This window comes from Chrysochloris asiatica, unplaced genomic scaffold, assembly GCF_000296735.1.
Source record: "Chrysochloris asiatica unplaced genomic scaffold, ChrAsi1.0 scaffold00014, whole genome shotgun sequence".
Taxonomy (NCBI): domain Eukaryota; kingdom Metazoa; phylum Chordata; class Mammalia; order Afrosoricida; family Chrysochloridae; genus Chrysochloris; species Chrysochloris asiatica.
Genome location: NW_006408532.1, coordinates 25,755,165 through 25,777,900, shown reverse-complemented (window position 1 = coordinate 25,777,900; position 22,736 = coordinate 25,755,165). Strand labels below are relative to the sequence as shown.

At 43.1% G+C, this 22,736-nt stretch overlaps 1 protein-coding gene across 2 annotated transcripts in view; it reads right to left on the bottom strand.

Annotated features, from left to right (window-relative positions):
* Positions 1–14,470, bottom strand: part of PSAT1 (phosphoserine aminotransferase 1) — a 39,240-nt gene extending 24,770 nt beyond the window's left edge. The window contains exons 1-6 of one of the 2 annotated variants that reach the window (XM_006834932.1): positions 14,352–14,470; positions 9,170–9,230; positions 7,945–8,014; positions 3,430–3,635; positions 2,530–2,702; positions 551–720 (exon numbers count right to left, since the gene is read on the bottom strand). In XM_006834932.1, coding sequence (XP_006834995.1) covers positions 551–720; positions 2,530–2,702; positions 3,430–3,635; positions 7,945–8,014; positions 9,170–9,230; positions 14,352–14,411 — 740 coding nt within the window. In that variant the 5' untranslated portion in view covers positions 14,412–14,470. The remainder of the gene's footprint in view (positions 1–550; positions 721–2,529; positions 2,703–3,429; positions 3,636–7,944; positions 8,015–9,169; positions 9,231–14,351) is intronic. The other variant, XM_006834933.1, reaches the window with a different exon arrangement.
* Between the last annotated feature and the right edge of the window lie 8,266 nt (positions 14,471–22,736).

Below are 22,736 nucleotides of genomic sequence, written 5' to 3'. Positions count from 1 at the left end.
TGAGTCACAGATCTTAAAAGCTGTGGGTCAGGCAAGCTTGCTGTTTCTGGAAGTGCTGCAGTGGCTCCTCCCACTCAGCTAAAGGGAAGCCGAGCTAAGAGGACCCTAGTCTATTGGGCTACAAAGCAGAAGAGTGTTCCTAGTCTGCTTGTTCAATGTAAAGCAGCCAGCTTCATGCAGGCTCAGCAGGGAGAGAAAGGAAAGCCAAAGAGGTCCAATCTTTCCAAGTCCCTCCTCTCAGAATTGAACGAGTTATCTGGGATGCACGCCTCTGCATTTGTGACAGCTTGTGGGTTAATAGTGAACCAGCAGAGCCAGGACTATCCAAGATCAAACAAAAACCACCACGGAAAAAAGAAGAGAATGGGCAAGAAGAGCTGATCAAACAGTGCACAGAAGATAAATAAGGAGAAGGTGAAGTGGTTAGAATCCTGATGGGTTATCTGGGACATACCAGATCTGCAAGCACAGTCTACATTAAAGCTTCTCAACCTTGATGGGATGTAGTGAGGCCCCTCCCTCAGTCCCTATGGCAGGGTGCTGAAGTTACCTGAAGCATGGAGGTGTGTTGTACAACGAGCTGTTTCCAGCTTGCACTTTGTATTCCAGGACGGAGGGGCATTCCCGGAGAGCGAACCCCAGTAGGTCATCACGCACGATCACCACTGTGACCCCAGCAGAGCCCACGTTCTTCTGAGCGCCAGCAAAAATCACCCCAAACTTAAAAAAATAAATAAATAAATGGGGAGGGGGAGATGAGCATTTGATCATTTTCCACAAATTTATTCAAGCTTTCCAACCTTCTTTCCAAAGTTCAATTTCTCTAAGGAAGGGACTGTTACTATTTAGAGCACATTGTAGTTCCTTAAAGAAGGCCTTTATCAGAGTCAGTGAATCAGTACTTCAGAGTTACCAGGCTATGGGATCTCTGTCTGCACCATTTTTATGTCCTGATTGACAAGGCTTTCTGTTCACACAAAAAAACTTACAGTCTCAAAAACCCTATACAGAGTCACCATGACTCAGAAGCGATTTAACAGCACTTTAACAACAGATATTCACATTTCTAAGGAGCTCTGGTAGTGTAGTGGTTACGAATCGGGCTGCGAACCTTAAGGTCAGCAGTTCGAAACTACCAGCTACTCCTCAGGAGAAAGATGAGGCTTTCTGCTCTTGTAAAGATTTACAGCCTTGGAAACCCTGTACCAGGGTCATTATGGGTCAGAACCAACTCGACGGTACTTAACAACAACAACATTCACATTTCTATTCATGCCTTAAGAAGCTCTGGAAGCACAGTAGTTACGAGTCTGGCTGCAAACCTCAAGGACAGCAATTCAAAACTACCAGCTGTTCTGCAGGAGAAAGATGAGACTTTCTGCTCCTATAAAACTCTTTGTAGGGTCAGTATGAGTCGGAATCAACTTGACGGCATTTAACAACAGTATCTGGTGATAAGAAAAAGCAGGCTGCCTTTTTGGGGGGCTTGTTTTCATATTCTTCACAGACAGATATAGTACCCACTTACTCCACGTACCTGTATAGCTTGCTTCCACAGCCTCACCCTCAGTGTGTCTGGCAGATGCTTTGGGAGTCGAGTTGGGTATAAGGCAAGATGTGGCTCTTTCACATAGCCCCCACATATGAGCTTGGATGATAAACATCCTCTCCTGAATACAGCAAGTTACTTTAAAACGTTCCCTAAGAGCCACCACTGTCAATGGCAGTAAATTCATCAAGGGCTTGAGTTAGTCTCTGGTAGGCAGTTCGCTCTCACGGGGCTGAAAATGTCAGTATTTTTATATTTCTATAACTAGTAATAAACAAACACGGTCCACAGACCCTATTTCAGTGTCTGCTGGCTCCAGACTGTTGTGCCTTTCATATCCTGTTAGTGAATCATCTGGCTCATGGCAACCCCATGCACAATGGGACAAAACATTGCCCAGTCCCACACCATCCCCAGGATTGATATGGATCTCACTGTTGGGACCCATAGGGTTCTCACTGGCTGATTTTTGGATGTAGATTGCCAGGCTTTTCTTCCTAGTCTGTCTTGATCTGAAAGTTCCACTGAAAGTCTCTACTAACAGATATTTGGTGGCTGCACATCTGGTGCATTGGCCAGGAATCAAACCTGGGTCTCCTGCATAGAAGGGGAGAATTCTACCACTGAGCCATCACCACTGACCCGTTATCCAAGCTCTGAGCGCATATGAGAAGCGCCCCATCCCTTCAGAAGGGTTAGGAAAGAGGGAGGAAATAGGATAAGTGCTATTACATTGAAGAGGTTGCAAACTCAGAGAGATGAAACAAAATGAAGTGTTAATGGAAACTGATCATGTGCTCTGTAAATCTTCACCCAATTGACATTAACAGTTAAAAACAGCAAACAACAACAACAACAAAAGAGGCCTATTTTGCCTATGCCCACTTCAACTCCAAAAGCATCGACGAGTAGCATATATTAAAATTCCTCTAAATACACCAAGACAGTGGGTTCCCCCACAGCAGTCTCTCATACGCTACCTTAGAAACATCCACGGGCTTGGACAGGAAGTTTGAAGACATGTCACAAACCAGCACGGCACCTTTGACATCAGGTATAAAATCAAACTCCACCCCATGCACGGTCTCGTTTGCACAGTAATACACGTAAGAGGCATCTGGGTTAAGGTTCCAGGTGTTTGGATCTGGAATTTCTATCACAGAAGAAAAGTATGATACTTTCCACACTTACTCCCCTTTCCTTATACAGATAGGAATCAACCAGGACATTGATAGCAACCCCCACCAGCAGTAAAAAAAAATGTTTTTAACTAAAAAAATCAACTAATTATTCCAAAGCACTTCCCAAGTAAAAATACATAACAACCTTGTGTTAGAACCATAGCCAATGTCCTTAAAGGATGACTGTTATTTGGGGCAAAAAGTCTCCAAGAATGACATGGTAATTATTTAGTTTATTTCTTATCATTCAGAATCCATCCAATTCACTGGCGGGCCAGTGTTTTCCTCGTAGGGCCCCCACCCTCCCTGATTTGCAGTGCATGTGGCTTCCGCGGAGCTGATCCCACACAGAACGTGACTAATGCAAAGCACAGTGATGATCCAGAAGCAGGCACACGAGACATCAGGCTGTTATTGCAAATGTTCAGGCAAGGGTATTGAAATGGGGAGAAACTGCAGTCCATCGTGAAGCTCTCAGGGAGAGAAACATTGTTAGAGCACTTGATCAAGCCACACCTAAAGCCAGACCCTGGACTTTTCAGCTAAATGAGCCCATCTTTCTGCACAAGTCAATTAATAGTCTCAAATAGTGCAGTCAATCACACTATTACCAAACTAGTAAGTGTCAAGGGGAGGGAGGAATTAAAAACACCTACTACCAATCAGTAATTTCCATCCAGCTCAGCTCCCATCACTTACTTGTATAGCTTCCGAGTTTGGGGTGGACGATATTTACAGTCCCAAACTTCTTGGCTTCTTCTGCAGCCTTAGCTGACCAAGCTCCTGTCACCACGTAGTCAGCACATCTGCCTGTCTTCAGGCCAATCAGGTTTAAGGGGACAGCACTAAACTGGCCAGACCCACCTCCTTGCACAAAAATCACCTTGTAGTTATCCGGAACAGCTCTGGAAAGAAGCACAGGTGAAGTTATACACTGACTCACATGACCAGAGATTCAGAATGCCAGTGCTTTACCTTGGGTGGATTTACAAGAAGTGTACTAAAATCCCACGACTTCTAACTTTGTCTTCCCCATTCACTTATTTATCTATTCATTCCATTAGCAATTGTTTACAAAGCACAATGGTGGCTGCTTATAGTTACTGAATGGACAAAATTGATTTCTCCTTTTCCTACTAACAACACTTGTTTTTTTTCCTTTAGAAAACCATCCTCTGGCATTCTCAGAACCATGGCTCACTGTGGTCAACCCCAACTCCAGAAGAAAAGCACATGACTGAAGCTGGCCAATGGGATTTAGTTCTGAGACATCTGACTGCACTTCTAGAATGAAGAACAATTTCAGTTGAAGTTAAGAATAAACTTAGGAGCTAGGCCTGCAACCATGGGTGGTAATCTTGGTCTCCATGAAGCAAAAGTATGCCATTGACAAGAAGTGACTGGCTTACAAGCTTTCAAGAGGGAACCTAGAGCTAAGGAACATGGAGGAAGGCAGAATCTCCAGTGAGTACTATCCAATCTGTCTAGGCGCAGCTGATGAAATGAAATGCAGAAGGGTCACTTGTGATACAATAGTGAATGATTGTTATCAGGACTAATTGTGAGGGTTGGAAACGTAAAGGTAGACGTTTTGTAGCAAGGAAGGGAGTGGTTAACTCTCCAGTTTAGGAGCGGAGGTCTCTAGGACCATCAATGGAGAAGAGCCGAGAAGGGACCCTACCCAGAGAAGCAGCGAGGCCTGAGATAGAGGCAGAGACGATGACGTGGAGTGATGAAGCGGATGGGGGACTTTGGATCCAGAGAGGGAGACGGACTGTGTACTGAAGACTGCGGGGGCGAGGGGGGAGAGTGTAGGGGGCGGGTTTGTAGGGTATACCCTTTGGTCGGTTGATGATGCATTGAGGGAATTGGAACCATGGCAATGAGATGATATACGATGGAATGAATGTAAAACTAAAGTTCTCTCATGTCAAATATCATATAATTCACAATAAAACATGAAAAAAAATGAAAGAATGCTGCTAAGTAGCAACTCTCAAAACAAAAAGTATGCCATTGAGTTAAGCTAATACGTAAAAGACAGGAGATAGAGAAAGGGACCTTCTTGACAGTATTTGAGCTCCTAATTCACTCCTATACTTTTCTATTGTGTGACTCCAGTTACAGAGATACAAGGTAGAAATTTGGTTAGAAGAAGAACACATAGGTGAGTAAACTAGTCTGAGACCCAGGAGTCAGAACAGGCTCATAGCCACATGGGTCAAATGCTGCATCTCCTGGGATAGGTTCAAACCCCCCAGCCTCTGTGTAAGAAAAATTATTCTGTGAATTATATGGGCCCTACATAGGTATGGGAAGCCATGCAATGATCATCAGTTCTGAACACTCCCGCTGTAATGGGCTTCTATGCACCTCACATAAATATCACCAATTCTATCCCACTGGAATCATTTTATCAAGGCAATTTAGAAAAAGTTAAGGATTCAATTTTGTCCCCCAAAAAGGTAGGTCCAAGTCTTAACCTGTGAATGTGACCTTGTTTAGATATAGGGTCTTTGAAGAGGTTATCAGGTTAGCATGAAGTCATACTGAGTAGGGTGGGTCCTAATGCTGTGATTTTTGTTGTTGTTAAGTGCCATTGAGTCAATTCCAACCCATAGTGATGCTGTATAGAGTTTCCAAGGAGCAGCTGGTGAGCTTGAACCACCAACCTTGCAGTTTAAACAACTCTGCAGTCTGATATATTAAATCACAGCGCCACACCAGGACTTCCCTCCAATGTTGTGATTGGGGTCCTTATAAAGAGAAAATAAACTGAGACAGGGAGACAGAAGAAAATTGCCATGTGACACTCTAGGGAAAGTCTGGAAATAAGAAGTTAGGAGAGAAGAATGAAGCACATTTCCCTCAAAGTCTCAAAACGAGTCAACATGGTCTAGGGAAAGTCTGGAGATAAGAACTTAGGAGAGAAGAATGAAGCACATCTCCCTCAAAGTCCCAAAAGGAGTCAACATGGTCAATACCCTGGTCTTGAACTCCCAATCTCCAGAACTGCAAGATGATAAATTTCTGTTCGTATAAGCTACTCAGTTTGTGGTATTTTATTATAGCAGCCCTAGGAAACAAATACAAAAGGTAAGTTATGTAATGATCAATACAATTCCAATTTTATTGGAGTCCTGGTGTGGTGCTGCCAGTTAACGCACTGGACTACAAGTCAGTTTGAACCTCAGAAACACTACACAGGGTTGCTATGGGTCGGAACCAACTCAACAGCACTTAACAACAAAACGTGCAGCACTGGTGGCATAGTGGGTTACAAGTTGGACTGCTAACTTCAAGGTCAGCAGTTTGAACGCACCAGCCACGTCTCTGGGGGGAAGATGAGGCTTTTCTGCTCCTTTAAAGAATTATAGCCTTGGAAACCCTATATAAAGATTTATAGCCTTGAAATCCCTTGAAACCATATATCAGGGGTTGTTGTTGTTGTTGTTGTTGTTAAGTGCCGTTGATTCGGTTCCGACCCATAGCGACCCTGTACAGGGTTTCCAAGGGTGTAAATCTTTACAGGAGTAGAAAGCCTCATCTTTCTCCCGCGGAGCGACTGGTAGTTTCGAACTGCTGACCTTAAGGTTCGCAGCCCAATTCGTAAGGGGAAGCTTTATTCTGCCAAAATTTATAAAATCATTCACAGATCATATAAAACTGTCAACTTCAAAATTAGCCTGCTATATCTGGTCAAACATTTAATTAACTCACCCCTAACGTGATGGCTGATACTGCAGTTACCTTGGCAGGGCCAAACTAAATGATTCAAAGAGCTTTACACAGCCCGAGGGCCAGACGTTCCCCACCCCTGCTATACAGGGTCACTGTGAGTCAGAACTGATTCAGTGGCACACAGCAGCCTTTAACTCTTACACCACCTCCCGCATGTCTTCCTATGTCTTTATCTTTCCTCTGTCACCTCCCTCCAGATAATGATCGTTCCGCATCCCCAACTACTAGGTGATTCTGGCAGAGGCCTATACTTCAAGAACCACCACCCATAATCATAGTGAATTAATGCTGAATCAGATGACCATGTTTTTGTCATTTAAATCCTTTTTAAGCCAGTATAATCCCCCGGTGCTGAAAAACAAATGTGTATCCCCCAAAAAGGTATGTTAAAATCCTAACCCCTATAAGTAAAGTTGACTTTGGGGAAATACGGTTTTTCTTTGCATATGTTATCAATTAAATGATCACACCAAAGTCTTAGTCCTAATCATTTCTGAGGGGTCTTTTATAAAAGAAGACAGACACACAGATGGAGTCACACAGTGGGCAAAGACAGTAGAGATTTATCTACAAGCTAAGGACTATCCACAAATACCCACAGCTGCTAAACACTGATAGAAACAAGGAAGAACCTACCCTAGAGCTCTGAAAGAGAGAGAACATATATTCTAAATTTGAATTTCTAGCCTCTACAAAAGGAGCTCTGGTAGAGTAGTGGTTACACATTAGGCTGCTAACCGTAAGGTCAGCAGTTTGAATCTACTAGCTGCTCCGCAGGAGAAAGATAAGGCCTTCTGCTTCTGTATTAACAGCCTCAGAAATCCTCTACAAGATCACTAAGTGTCAGCATTGACTCAATGGCATGCCACCACCAACCACCACAAGCCTCTAGAAAGGAGGCCTTGGGTGGTGTAAACAATTAAGCATTTAACAACTGCTGAAAAATTAGCAGTTCTAACCACCCAGTGGTGGTGGTTGTATGCTGTGGAGCCGGTTCCTACACATAGCGACCCTGTACAGGGTTTCCGAGGCTAAAAATCTTTACAGGAACGGAACTTCCGCCTCATCTTTGTCCTGCGGAACAGCTGGTAATTTTGAACTGAACTTGCAGTTCGCAGGCCGATTCATAACCACTACGCTACGAGAGGCACCTCAAAAGACAGGCCTGCCTCCTGAAGGTCACAACCTTGAAACCCCTGTGGAGAAGCTCTACTGTGGACATGAGGGGTCACCAGGATGGAGAATCAACTCCACAGCAACTGACAACAGCAGCCTCTAGAATTGTGAGAAAATAAATGTCTATTCTTTAAAAAGCTTCATGTACTAAGACTGGCTGTGAGAGAATCTTAAAAACCTTACATTTAGTTATGGAATATTCTGGAAAAGCAAGTACAGAAAATAATGTAATGGATCCCTGCCTGAGTAAGGAGGTATAAAAAGTAACACAGTTTAGTCTTTCAAATTTTCACTTACAACAATTCCCGCACAAGATTCTCTGTGGTGTTTATAATCTTAGCAAAATCGGATGACCTGTGGCTCATTTCTGTGGAGGAAAAGATAAATAAGAAAAAAGTGTCAATTCAAAACCAAACAAGCAACTTTACAGATAACGTTGAATTTTAGTTTACAAAATTCAAGGAAACACAATAAAGGGAAATTTCAGTGACCGTAAGGTTCAAATTTTGTTTGAACCCCAAGACTTATTAGATTAGAGAAGATCCTAACTGATTTTTCTAATTGCAAATAAATAATCACAGCAGAGTTATTTTCCAGCAGACAGAGTCATTGAACGAGATATTTACTAATTCATCATTAGGTCCCTATGACTCTTACCATCTCTTTCTTAAAAACAGGAATCCATGGTAACACTGCCCTTAAGGACAGACCAGAATTTCTTGTTGTGAGTTCTCTTCACAGAAATCTAACTCCATGTCCCAAGCAACAAGCATACCCTTATAATCCTATGGTCCCTTAACACTTAGAACTACTGAAAAAAGAAAAACTCCCCCTCAAAAAAAAATCCTCAAAAGTATCACATCCTCAATAATGTACCAAAACAAACCCAATGCCATGAAGTCATTCCAATTCATAAAGACACTAAAAGGCAGAGGAGAACTGCTCCTTAGAGGTTCTAAGGCTGAAATCTACGCTTCAAATGCTGTGAAAATTTTAAGGAATCTGACTGCCAGGCATCTTTCTCCTGCATAGCAGCTGGTGAGTTGGGTTCAAACCAAAGACTTTTGGGTTGGCAGTCGAGTGCTTAATCACTGTGCCACCAAGGCTCTTCCCCAATAATAATATTAATATGCAACATCTTCACCAAAGGCTGTGTGCTTTTAAACATAGATAAATTTATCATTTACAGAAATTTAAACTGCAAATTGAAATGGGAAGGCAGTATCATAAAATGCTTGGAGAATTGTTACACAAATGAACAGTATCTTCACTTCAGATGCTGAGATGTATGAAACGCCCCCTCATCACCACCAGCTATGGGTGGGAAACTGAGTTTGCCTTTAAATGCTGGCTTCAGTATTGTTTTTATCAAACACAAACACGCAATGGAAACTATTAAAGTTTAAGAGCTTCTCTACAAAGACCTGTAGCAAGACTCCAGCATAGTAGTTCTATGCCTGATGTATTTAAATGAGTTCTCTCCTTAATATGGACATTCACAAAATCCGCAAGTAGATCTTACCAAGAACACTAATTCCAACGCCTTTGTAGTTCAGTAAATCTTTTTGTATCTCCAGCAATACCTAGAAAACATAAAAGAAAATAACATGACTTCAGTATGCTGTGCAAAGCTGGTCCTCTGAACAAACAGGCCTGAGAGAGTTCAGGACTATGTGTGTGTGTGTGTGTGTGTGTGTGTGTGTTTGGGGGGAGTCCCCTCCGGAAGACTGTACAGTAGGGTAGGAGACTGTCCTCACCACTGCCCACAGCCAGTAACAAAAGTTGAGTGTGAAATTATACAACACGGTTGACATTAAGATACAGTTCAGTCTTAAGGTACACACTTGCTTAAATACAAAATTTCACTTCGATTTTTCTTTTAATTGTCTATAAAATTTTTCTGATGGCAATTCTGTAAATGTCAAGATGAAGGCCTTTTGGAAAATCATGATTCTATATAAAATGTCCCCTCCACAAACCTCAAAGTCATTCATTCTCTTAAAGTTACTGAATGCATAAAATGTGGAATTCAAGAACAAGAAAAAAATGAACTAGACCCAAATTACTTAGAGCAAAAAAAAAACCTCACTGCAATCTAGTCTTGCTGTTGTTGTTAATTAAGTGCCATAGAGTCGGTTCCAACCCATAGCTACCCTGTATAGGGTTTCTGAGGAGTGACTGGTGAGCTTGAATCACTGACCTTATAGTTCAAACAGCTTTGCGGTCTGGCGCATTAAGCCACAGAGCCAGGACTCTTGTTGTTGTTGTTGTTGTTAAGTGCTGTTGAGTCGGTTCCGACCTATAGCGACCCTGTACAGGGTTTCCAAGGGTGTAAATCTTTACGGGAGTAGAAAGCCTCATCTTTCTCCCGCGGAGCGGCTGGTAGTTTCGAACCACTGACCTTAAGGTTCGCAGCCCGATTCGTAACCACTATGCTACCAGAGCTCCTAGTCAAGTACAATTCATGGCAGCCTCAGCTATTACAGAGTAGAACTGCTCCACAGGATTTCCTTAGCATCACCTTATATATTACTCAATTCTAAGATATTTCTTAATCTAATGGTGTTACACTAGGGCAGGGGTAGGGAATGATGGGGCTGGAGAGGTTTGTACAAGAAAAAGAAAATGCCTGTTGTGAATTCAGATTCCTCCCAGAGAAACTGATATAGTGATATCCTTTGGTCCTAACAACAGTCATGATGGAGATATTGTTGTGTGTACATATGTGAAATATGTAAGTAACAAAACATTGGCCATTTCAGCATTCTTCACTTGTATGGCTCAGTGACATTAAATATGATCATCAGCATGTTCAACCATCACTATTCTCAGGTTTTTCCAGAGGGTGATAGTCTTATCCCCATGTTGCACATGAGGCTCAGAGAGTTTGAGAGACTTGCCCAGTGTTGACCAGAGTCCCTGCTGGTACAAATAGTTAAATTGGGCTGCAAACCAAAAAAGAGAGTCCTGGTGTGGAACTGTAGGATAAAGCACTAGACCACAAGAAGCACTAATGGCTCCTCGGAAACGCAGTACAGGGTCACTAGGAATCAGGACCAACTGCTGTTGTTTAGTGCCAAGTCTATTCCAACCCATAGCGACCCTGTACAGGGTTTCCGAAGAGCAGCTGGTGAGCTTGACCCACCAACCGTGCAGTTCAAACGGCTTTGCAGTCTGGCACATTAACCCACAGCACCACACCAGGACTCCCAGAACCAACTAGACAGCACTTAACAACAACATCCAAAAGGCGGGAGGTTCAAATCCACCCTGAAGCAAGGCCTGGAGATCTACTTTCCAAAAAATCAGCCATTGATTTTTTTTTTTTTTTTATGGAGCACAGTTCTACTCTGACAACACACGGATGGAATCTACAGGAATTAGAACTGACTCCATGGCAACTGGTTTTGATGCCCTTAGTCAGCCCCCTGGCCTTTCCTTGATTATAGTTCCTGGTGGTTCTACCAAGCTGAGATGTTTCATAGTCACATTCCACCTGTGAGGGACAATGTGCGGGCTGAAGCCAGCGGGTGGCCAATCCCAGGATAGGGTTGGAGGAGAGACACACACAACTCAGTCTTCCCTTGCAAAACACAGCTCACACTACATGGCTTGTTTGCATTTTCTTCCAAGGTTATGCAAAACTCAAATAACTACAAACTGAAAAAATCCTTATCTTTGTCTTTTTTAAAAAGGAAGGAAGCCCTTATCAACTACAGATGCTTGTTTAAGTATTTATGAGTAAAATGATAGGATATCTGTGATTGGCTTTAAAATACTCTGAGGGGTGCGGGATGCTGAAAGAAGATTGGCAAAATGTTAAAGTTGTTAAACCTGGGATATGGATCCATAGAGGTTCAATATGTTATTCTATTTGCCTTTGGGTATGTGAAAATTTGGATATGAAAAAGAAAATTTCTAAAAATAAAAATGAACACAAAAGAGGTGTCATCCACCCTTTTGTATAGGCATGCCACCTTCAGCAATGTCTACAAAGGTGTCTTTAAAAGATATCCTAAGCAAGAGGCAGGTTTACAGAATGTGCCCTTTGGTTGTTTAAATGATTATATATTCCTCAGTGTTTTTGTATACTTGCCCCCGACATACACATACACACACCCAAACAAAAACAAAACACAGAGGGAATAGAAGCAAATATTGATGAATGATGATGCACAGAGGAGATGTAATCACTGCACTGAAACGATGGTGTAAAGCCGATGTTCTCCCATGTAAATATATATATATATCGGCTAAGGAGGACATTGTTTAAACATAACATAAACTGGATTTCTCGACTTTTTCTGGGGGAAAAAAAAGCACTATTTTGACAATGAAGAATTAAACAAAAAAAGATTGTTTTGACAATGGCTCAAGTATATGCCACTGCTTCGAGAAGAGTTTAATGCTAATTAGCAATAACTGCTCAAACAAATTCCCATGAAGTCTTTCCTTTAAAAAAGGGAAATTTTCTGATAGAATCCTCTTCGAACTTCTGATTTACAATTGTATTTTTGCTATGAACAGTATTCCTTAAAAAGATATCTTTTTAAGGAATATCTTTATTCCTTAAAATAGAAGTTCCTGGAGTCCTGGTATGGCGCAGTGGTTTAATGTGCCAGACTGCAAAGCCGTTTAAACTGTAAGGTCTGTGGTTCAAGCTCACCAGCTACTTCTCAGAAACCCTATACAGAGTCACTATGGTTCAGAACCAACTCAAAAGCACTTAACGACAACAACAAAGAAGTTTACTATCAAAATCATTAAAGAGTTTTAAAGACACCTGGTGTGGTGCAGTTGTACAATAAGCACTAAACTGTGAACTACAAAGTCAATGATTCAAACCCACCAGCTGCTCCTTGGAAACCCTGGACAGGGTCACTATGAGTTGAAATGCACTCAATGACACTTAACAACAATAACCAATTAAAAAAAAAAAAAAAAAAAAAAAAACCTTTGAATCCAGTGGGTTTTTGTGTCTGTTTGTTTCATACGGCATATTGCAATCACTTTTGTGTATCAGAACTAATTTTGTTAATGAAATAAAACCAACTAGAGTGGAATAGAATAGAAAATATGAAGCGAGTAACAAATAAATAATGGTACTGATGACAATTGCCATTAGAAGAAATTAATAGCCAACTACAAAGAAAACAAATACAATGAAAACTCTAAAAGTGAAGGAGAGAAATTTCCACAGCTTCAGAAAGATATCGTCAACTAAAATAGAAAATAACTAAGAAAAAAATAAGCCTGGCTCTTTGTTATTCAGAACAGCTCCTACTTAACATAACATGGCCTTCCTCCTGTAAAAATCACAGGATTCTCTGTTCTTACCAAACACAGAGAAGGGTCAGTCCCAAGTAGAGTTCTACTCTCTTCAACAGTAGATAATTGTAAAGTACTTGGCTATGCCCCATGTCGCTACGACACATTATCAGATTTATTTGGTTAGAAAAAGTAAAATATAGTAGTGGCAGCTTGTCAGTGGGTTCAAAGCACATTCAAGACTTTGCTTTCTTCACAGCTGCAGAATGTAGGGGTACCCGAAGGCGGCGCACCAAGTGTTAGTAACCAGGAGGAGCCAAAACCTCCCTAGGCGACAGGGTCTGGCAATGGTCCGGTGTGGGGGTGGGGGTATTTAATCATTCCATTCGCTCCCTAACGAAATGCCGAGTACTGAGCCAGCAACCCAATGCTCATTAAGATTTGAATAATCCAACATTATGGAACAAGCAGGTTAAAAAAAAACAAAAATCTACGCGTAAAGCAGATGGAGAAAACGCTTAAGGAAGGATAGGGTCTCTATGCTGACGAGTCTTTTCCGACTCATGTTGTTGTTGTTATGTGCCGTGGAGTCGGTTCCGACTCATAGCAACCCTGTACAGCGTTTCTGAGGCTGTAAATCTTTACGGGAGCAGAATGCCTCATCTTTCTCCCATGGAACAGCTGGTAGTTTCGAACTGCTGACCTTGCGGTTCGCAGCCCGATTCGTAACCACTACGCTACCAGAGCTCCTTTTTCCGACTCATAGCGATCCTGTATAAGGTTTTCAAGGAGCGGCTGGTTGGTTTGAACCTCCGACCTTGCAGTTAGCAGCCCAGTGCTTATTCTACAGCGCCACACCAGGACTCCTAAAGAGTAAAAAGACGAAATGCCTTTCAAACGTAAATTCTTCAAAAGCAAAGTCTCTAAGTTTTGGCTAAACAGGTCAGTGAGGAGGCCAAACTGCAGACTGTGCATTCCCCGATCGCGGTTTGTAAAAGTCACCATCCATTCACGTAAGCACACTCTGTCCGTTCAAAAATGCGCTCGACCCTGCCTAGGCTCGCAGCATTGCCTGGCGTTGCGATCGCAGTGATAAAAGCTTTGTCTTTAAAGCAGCACGCCCGTCCGCCCGCCAGGGCACCCGAGTCTGCAGGTATGTGATCCGGATGCTGACAGCACGCCGCAGCGGGCCGAGTGCATGCCTCGAATAGCAGCAGTTAATGCCAGCAGCAGCTGCACAGCCATGGCTCTCCGAGTGCATTCTTCTAGAAGCCCGCCCTCGAGAGCTCCTGAGCCCGGCGTCCTCTGGGTGCAAAGCGTTAGCGAGGACTCTGGGCAGGGAGGATGGATCCTAGCGTCCGTTGTAGGGATGCAAACCCATAGCCACGTGTGCTCCCGCCCCATCGCACTGTCGGCGCACGCTCGCGGGGACTTACGGAGTGCGGCAGCTTGGCGGGCCCAGGCCCGAAATTGACCACTTGTCTCAGGGTATCCATGGTGTGGCGGCCCGGCTGCGAGACTCTAGAAGGACCGATAGCGTGGGTAGCTCGCGTAACCTGGCGGCGGCGGCGGAGTCACACTGCGGCCTGCCCCCCAAACCCGCTTCCCCAATGGCCCGCGCTGTTGCAGGCCTTGCGCTTATTGGTTCCCGCGATGGGGCTCTCATTTCCATTGGTCGCGCAATAACCAGCCGAGGCCTGGACGCAGTTGCTCCTCCCCGCATTTACTTTTTCAACTCCCCTTTTCGATCCGCGCAAGACACGCGAGAGATTGCACCATCCATCCTGCTCGCCTGCCGGCTCTCCCGAGGATCGTGGGCGGCATGAAGGGGCTGCCCTGGCCAACCTGCGTTTTCGCCTCGGTGCCCTCAACCCTGACTTAGCCCATTCTCTCTAGACAGTTGGTGGCGACAAGCAAATCAGTCGTCCTGCCCTGGCCCCTTCATCCACCTCTCCTTCACCTGAACTGGACTTGGATGCATTTGTTCCAGAAGCAAACCGAAAAAAGCCAAACTCTTCCCTGTCCTGTCTATTCCGACCTTTAGCGACCCTGTAGAACAGAGTAGAACTGCTCCAAGGCTGTAGTCTTTAGACAAGCAAACTGGCACATCTTTCTCTTACAGAGCGGGGCAGACTCTCTGGTTAACAGCCGAGTTCTTTAACCACTGCACCACCAGGGCTTTACTTTGAGAGTTGCTGTTAAGTGCAGTCTAGTTGGTTCCGACTCAGAGAACCTGTATCGGGTTTCTGAGAGCGGCTGGTAGGTTTGAACCACCGACCTTAAGGTTACCACTCCAGTGCTTATCCTAGAGCCGCGCCAGGACTAAATATAGGGGGTTGTTGTGTGCAACGTTCCCACTCATATCGACCCTGTATAAATGAGGCGTAGCTCAAATGTTTATCCTACAGCGCCACACCAGGGCTCACAAAGAGCTCTTGGATGTCTATGATTCAATTCTGACTCATAGCGACCTTTGTATAGGGTTTCCAAGCAGCAGCTAGTGAGCTTGAACCACCGAGTTTCCAAGGAGTTTAAACCGATGTGGTTAGCAGTTTAGTGCTGATCTTACAGCACCACATCAAAACTCCCATACAGGGGGGTTGTTAAGTGCCATGGATTGTATTCCGACTCATAGGGACCTTGTATAGAGTTTCCAAGGAGCAGCTAGTGAGTTTGAACCACCGACCTTGCAGTTCAAACGACTTTGCAGTCTGACGCATTAGCTCACAGAGCCACACCAGGATTTACGGGGGGGGGGGGGGGGAGCAGTAGGTTTGAACTACCCACCTTTACTGTTAGCCACTAGGCACTTTAACCACCACCGCGCCACTAGGTCTCTGTTCCAGAATCAGTAGTCATACAGAATCAGTAGTCATTAATTCACGGAACTTTTTAAAGCATCCCCAATGGCGCCAGATACTTCAGTGGAGAGGCAGGGCTCCCAGGAGGATGTAACTATGAGTCAAGGAATATGGTCGAGGGATAACTAAGGGAGTCCTGAAGGATGAAAGCCAAGGGCATTGGTGGGAATACTGACCTAGAAAGCCTGGATGCCCCAGGCAAGTTCTTTAAAGTCTCTATACTCCATTTTCTCTTTTGTGAAACCAGCGAGTTAGACTGTAGCCACAACTCTCAGGTTACACCAGCGCTGACAAGCTGTGAGTTTTAGAAACGTGAGGAGATATTAACAAGAACCCAATACCCACAGGGAGCCTCAGCCCCAGACAGCCAAGAAGGTCGGTCTGAGCCAGGCCGGGCACTGTGCCAGAGCTGCTGAAACTTTCCCACACAAAAGTCCTTCTCATAAGAATTCGATGAAGCTCCACAAGGAGTCCTGAAGCAGGCAGGGCTGGCCCCTTCCCAACAAGAAAGGAGTTCCTTTAAAGTCAGAATTTCATCGTTTTGCTTTGTTTTTTAATTATATGTATTTTGCAGTCTACCCCTAATAGCCCGGTTAATATGAAAAACTACAGTTCTGTTCTTTTTAAGTAAAATTGGAGCTCCAGGAAAAAGCATAATACTTAATATTAGTGCTAGAAGTTTCTCTAACACTAGGCACAGTTTAAAAAAGAACCCAGTTTGACAAGATTTGCCATGGATCTTTCGGAGTTTTGACTTTTGTTTGCTTTTGGTTGAGAGTACATGGATGGGGTGGCAGTGGGAGCAAGGGTGCATACTGTTTGGGATCTGGGAGTTAAGAGGGCAAAGTTTCTAGAAAAAGTTAAGCCAAACAAGGTTACTGCCTACCTCCACATCTTATGACTCTCAGCCCACAAACTTAGGTATGTAAGAATCGTCACATTATTTTTTGTGATTTTAGACGTTTAGCAAACTAATCAGTGGCTACAACAATGAGCTCAAACCTGGGAGCAATCCAGAGGATGATGCAGAACTAGGCAATGTTTCATTCTGTTTTACCTAGGATTGCTGTGAGTCAGAACCAACTCAAAGGCACCTAACAACAACAAAGCAGTGAATCACCTGGACGGGTGGCAAAGTCACCTTTCATCTTCAGTTGTAGTTGTTGTTGTTGTTAAGTGCCGTCAAGTCGGTTCTGACCCAAAGTGACCCTGTATAGGGTTTCTTAGCAGTTACTGGTGAGTTTGAACCGCTGAACTTGCCATTCAAACCAAGTTCCTAAACCCAACTGGGTGGGACTCAGTTTCAGGGATTTACAGAATTGCAAGGTGGTACTGGTAAAGTATGGTGCTGTGGGTTTATGCGCTGGACTGCAAAGTCGCTTTGAACCGTAAGCTTGGTGGTTCGAGCTCACCAGTCTCTCCTTGGAAACCCTATACAGGGTAGCTGTGGGTTGGAACCGATTCAACAACACTTCACAACAAACAACAACAGGTAAGGTTAATAGTTCATGTCAGCAGGACAGGTTGGTGGTTTCAATCCACCTGTTGTTGTTAAGTGCCGTCGAGTCGGTTCCGACCCATAGCGACCCTGTACAGGGTTTCCGAGGCTGTAAATCCTTACGGGAGCAGAACGCCTCATCTTTCTCCCGCGGAGCAGCTGGTAGTTTCAAACTGCTGACCTTGAGGTTCATAGCCAGATTCGTAACCGCTACGCTACCAGAGCTCCTTTAGAAGTGCTTTAAAAGAAAGGCCTGATGATTTACTTCTCAACCCTTAAAAGCCCTGTGGAATGCAGTTCTCCTCTGCAACGCATGTGGTGGCCATGAGTCGGCATAGGTTTGACAACAAGCAACTGGTAAGGAAGTAGCTGTCCATCCAGAATCCACATTTCCCAGATTCCCTTGCATCTAGTTGGAAATGTGAGTGGGGATGTTATGTCGCTTTGAAGCCAAGATGGTTGAGAAGCAGGCTTGCTTCTCCCCTGTCTTTTTCTCATTACATGGGCTGAATTGAATCATCTATTTTGGATTATCATATATAAGTGAGAAATCAATTTATTTTAGATTATGCCACCGATCTTCGAGGGCTTTGTTACAATGATTGTTGTTGTTGCTAAGTATCTTTGAGTTGATTCCGACCCATAGCAACCCTGTATAGGGTTTCCAAGGAGCAGCTGGTGAGCTTGAACCACCTACCTTGCAGTTCAAACGACTTTGCAGTCTGATGCATTAGCCCACAGTGCCACACCAAAATTAATGTGATCCTAATTCATGAGCTACTTTAAATGCAACAGCTGCAGCTCAGAGCCACTGTTCGATGCCAAGTGTGCAAACTAGGTTGCTCAAGTTATCGTCTCACTTAAAAAAAGAAAAAGAAAAAAGAAGGCCTGAAGCACAGATTTTGTGAAATCTCCCAGGTTTTAAATTTCTATAAATTCAAATTTGGGAAACACTTTTCAGATTGACTTGGTGTGCAGGCCTGATTCCATTTACTGGTCACAGGTTTTAAGGGCTATTTTATACAAGGGGGCTTCAAAATGTTTGTGGAAAAAATCCATGATGTTTTCATCTTATTTTTCCATAAAATTTTTGGAGCCCTCTCATAGTGTTCTGTCACATATTTCCCCTGGTTCAACAAGGAACAGGAAAGGGGGAAATATCATTTAATATCTCAAAATATTATTTTGTCACACTTGTCTATTTTGCAGCACAGAGGTAGAAAAGACAAACCAAGGAGATAGGAGATCCCCTCCCTTCTTTGTAGGATCTCATTTTGTGGACAAAAAAAGAAGCTTCTTTCTAAAATGTATATCTTGTAGAGTCAGAATTTACATTTTCACAAGTATTGTTTATTTATTTCATAAGTACCAACATGAAAGGTAGGAATCCTGGTGAAGTGCTATAGATTAAGCACTGAACTGCTAACCACTCTGTGAAAGAAAGATGAGGCTTCCTGGTCCCATAAAGATTTACAGCCTTGGAAACCTATACAGGGTTGCTATGAGTTGGAAATGACCCTACGACACTGAACAAGAATAAGCTAGGCACTGTGGTGGTTCAGTGGCCGAAGCTTCACCTTCCATACACCACCCATCTGTCAGTGGAGGCTGGCATGTTGTTCAGTGAAGCTTCTAGTCTACGACGGATTAGGAAGAAAGATCTGACAATTTGCTCCTGAAAATCAACCAATGAAAACCCTGTAGTTTACACACATTGTGATCTGCAACCAATGATAGGGATAGGGCAAGAGCAGGCAGTGTTTTGTCTTCCTGTGCTTGGGGTCACATGGAATCCAGGACTAACAATAACAAGTAACGTTTGCACAAGTAACGTTTCTATGGGGTTATTTTAGAGACGTGTTTTATACAAACCAGAGGCAAAGTTACCGGGGGCCTATACACTGCTCTGTCTCTTAGCATCCTAAACAGATTGTGCTAATGGACAAAGAATCAGGAGTTTTAATATGAAAAAATACTGTTTTATTTTTGTAAAGAAAAAACCAAATGTTTCTGACATCATTTTCTGTTGTATACAGACACATACTAGCAGACTTTCCAGACCAACCCCACTGCCCCAAGTCATATGCAAGCATGGTTTGGATCACCAGATGTCACCAGAGCTACCTCTCTTCAGGGTCCTTGTGAAAGCATGAAAATGGGCCACAGAGCAACTGTTACATCACCTGAGCCAAGTGTGAAGGTACCTATCATTGGAAACAACCCAAAGGTCTACAACAGACTAATGAATAAACAAACATGAAGTATCCACACAATAGAATATCATTCAGCCATAAAAATGTAGAAGCAGTGATGCCAGAGATGGAGGCAGAGACCATGACGTGGAGAGATGGAGCGGCTGGGGACTTTAGACCCAGAGAGGGAGAGGGGCTGTGTGCTGGGGGTGGGGGGTGGGGGGCGTGGCAGGCTTGCAGGGTATACCCTTTGGTTGGTTGATGATGCCTGGAGGGTATTGTAACCATGGCAATGAAATGATATATGATAGCATGAATGTAAAGTTAATGTTCTCCTATGTAAACTATCACATAATTCACAATAAAACATTTAAAAAAAAAAAAAAAAGCAACTCTAGAAAAATTCTCCAGCTCATCTAAATTCAAATAAAGTTATAGTGAAAAGCAAACAAACAAAAAATGTATGAAGTACTGGCAACATGGATTATTAACTGTATACAAAAGTATAAAGCTTTATAACAACTTTTGTATAAAGTTAATAATCAGTCATCTGTTCTTTCCTTTTTTTTTTCCTGTCTTGAGTCAATTGTAATTCATAGCAAGTCTGTAGGACAGAATACAACTGCCCCATAGGGTTTCCAAATCTTTTAGAAAGTACACTTGTTGTTGTTGTTGTTGTTGTTGTTAAGTGCCATTGAGTCAGTTCTGACCCATAACGACCCTGTACAGGGTTTCCGAGGGTGTAAATCTTTATGGGAGTAGAAAGCCTCATCTTTCTCCCGTGGAGCAGCTGGTAGTTTCGAACCGCTGACCTTAAGATTCGCAGCCCGATTTGTAACCACTACGCTACCACATCTTTATTCCTTGGAGCAGCTTATTAGGTTTGAACTGCTGACCTCCCAGATAACAGCCAAGCACTCCCTCTATCTAGTTCCAAAACTTTTTCATCACTTCAAAGTAAAAGCTGATACCCATTAAGCAGTTGCTCCTCACTCCTCCTTCCCCAGTCCCTGGCAAACACCCATCTGCATTCTCTCTCTGTTCTGGATATTTGGAATCATATCAGATTGTCTTTTTGTTGTTGGCTCTTTTCACTTAACATAAAGTGTTGGACAGGCTCATCCACGTTGTAGCCTGCATCAGTACTTCATAACATTTTTATGGCTGAATGATATTCCATTGTGCAGATATATCACAGTTTGCTTACTCATTCGTCTGTTGTAGACATTTGGGTTGTTTCTACCTTTTGGCTATAGTGAACAATGCTGCTATGAACATGTATGTACATGTAGCTATTAGAGTACCTGTTTTCAAATCTTTGAGTATGTCTTTAGGAGTGGAATTTCAGGTTCATATGGTAATTCTGGGGCCCCTGGAAAATGAAAATTGTTAAAGCACTTAGCTGCTAACCAAAAAGTTGTATATTCCAGTCTACCTAAAGGTGCCTTGAATGAAAGGCCATCTACTTCCCCAAAAGTCAGCCGTTGAAAACCTATAGAGTAAAGTTCTACTGTGATACATGGAGTCACCAGGAGTCAGAAATGACTTGACAAGTGGCTTTGTTGAGTGTGTGTTGTTTTTAATGGTAATTTTATTTTGAGGAACTATGAGAATTTTGGAGTGACTGTATAGGGCAGGAAGAAGGAAATCAATGAAAATGCTCACAGTATGTGTTTGTTGTTGAAGGAACTAATTGTAGGTATTATTGTTTTTTCAGAATTTTCTGTAGTGAACATTCCAACTTTAATCAGCACTTTTTATTATGGTAAGTACATATTAATATGTATGTGCAGTAAATATATATACAAGATAAAACATTTGCCATTTCAACATTCTTTCCACGTACAACTCAGTGATAACAATCACATTCATCTTGTTGGGCAACTGTCATCACCATCCATTTACAAAATTTTCCATCACCTATTTTAAGAGTAGCCTAGTGGTTACGAATCAGGCTGTTAACCTCAAGGTCAGCAGTTTGAAACTACCAGCTGTTTCACGGGAGAAAGAGGAGGATTTCTGCTCCCGTAAAGATTTACAGCCTCGGAAACCCTATACAGGGTTGCTATGTACAGACTCCACGACACATAACAATAACAACAACAACCTTAGTATCGGAGTACTGGTGTGGCACTATAGGATAATGGTTTGAACTGCAACGTTGTGGTTTAAACTCAACCAGTCACCACTCAGTGGGTTCTTATGAGTCAGAACCAACTCCACAACACTGAACAACAACCCCTTTAAGAGTGGTATGAGGAGGGGCAAGAAGCCTAGAAGTTCCTGGGGACATCACTCTGCAGCCTGCTTTAACTCCTGAGGCCCATGCTCCCACAAGTCACTTCTTCTGAAGTTGACCATGTCCTCACTGCATCTTGGCATTAATTAACATGTTGCTGTGCAATTAGAATTCTAGGAAAGTGTTTCCGAAAAATTCTGTTCTATTCAACTTGCATTTGGCCAGTTGCAGGTGTTGAGGATGTGTCTTGGGGGAGGGGAAGGGACTAGAGGAGCAAGGGAAAGAAGTGGTACATCTGTAGAACTTACAGGCTGGACAGAATCTTGAAATGTCATCTAGACATTCTGAAAGTCAACCTACACATTCTGAGAGCCAGCCTCTCCCAGTATTGTATTGAGTCAGTGGGGAGGAAATTCCATTCCCATGTAAAGCAGCATAAAACATTCCCAGTTCACTGCCTTCAGGATTGGGATGGGGGTTTGCAGACTGGGGAATGAGTTAAAAGAATTTTTTTTTGAATCATCATATTGACTGAATATCCTAGCATCCCTGTAACTTGTACCAACAAAATGGAACCGTTAGGGGAAATGGAATGCCTCAGCGTCTCCAAGCTGTCCTCAAGAGTCTCAATACTCTTAATGAGAATGGACTTCATTGGGTGATTAAGAGGATGAATGAGTTGTAACCAAGTGCATTGCCCATAGGCAACTCAAGGATCAAACGAATCTGCATCTATTCTAAACTCATCTTAAACAAACATGACCAAACACCTTGAGGGATCGAGCTGCTGTGCTTGGGGGCCACGGATTTGTCTAGAGTCACCAAGGATCTGGTCATTGAATCAAGGAGAGGACCACAGGTTGCGATATTTCTTTCACACAGAGATTCTATTCTTAAGAATAGTTTAGAGGTGTCAGAATATAATTTAAATTCTCCCATAAGAAAGCAAACTCAGGGAAATACAGGCAGAGTCCTAGCAATCAAGCTGAGATCTCAAAAACCACACCAAGGGAGTGAACAGAGAGAGAAGT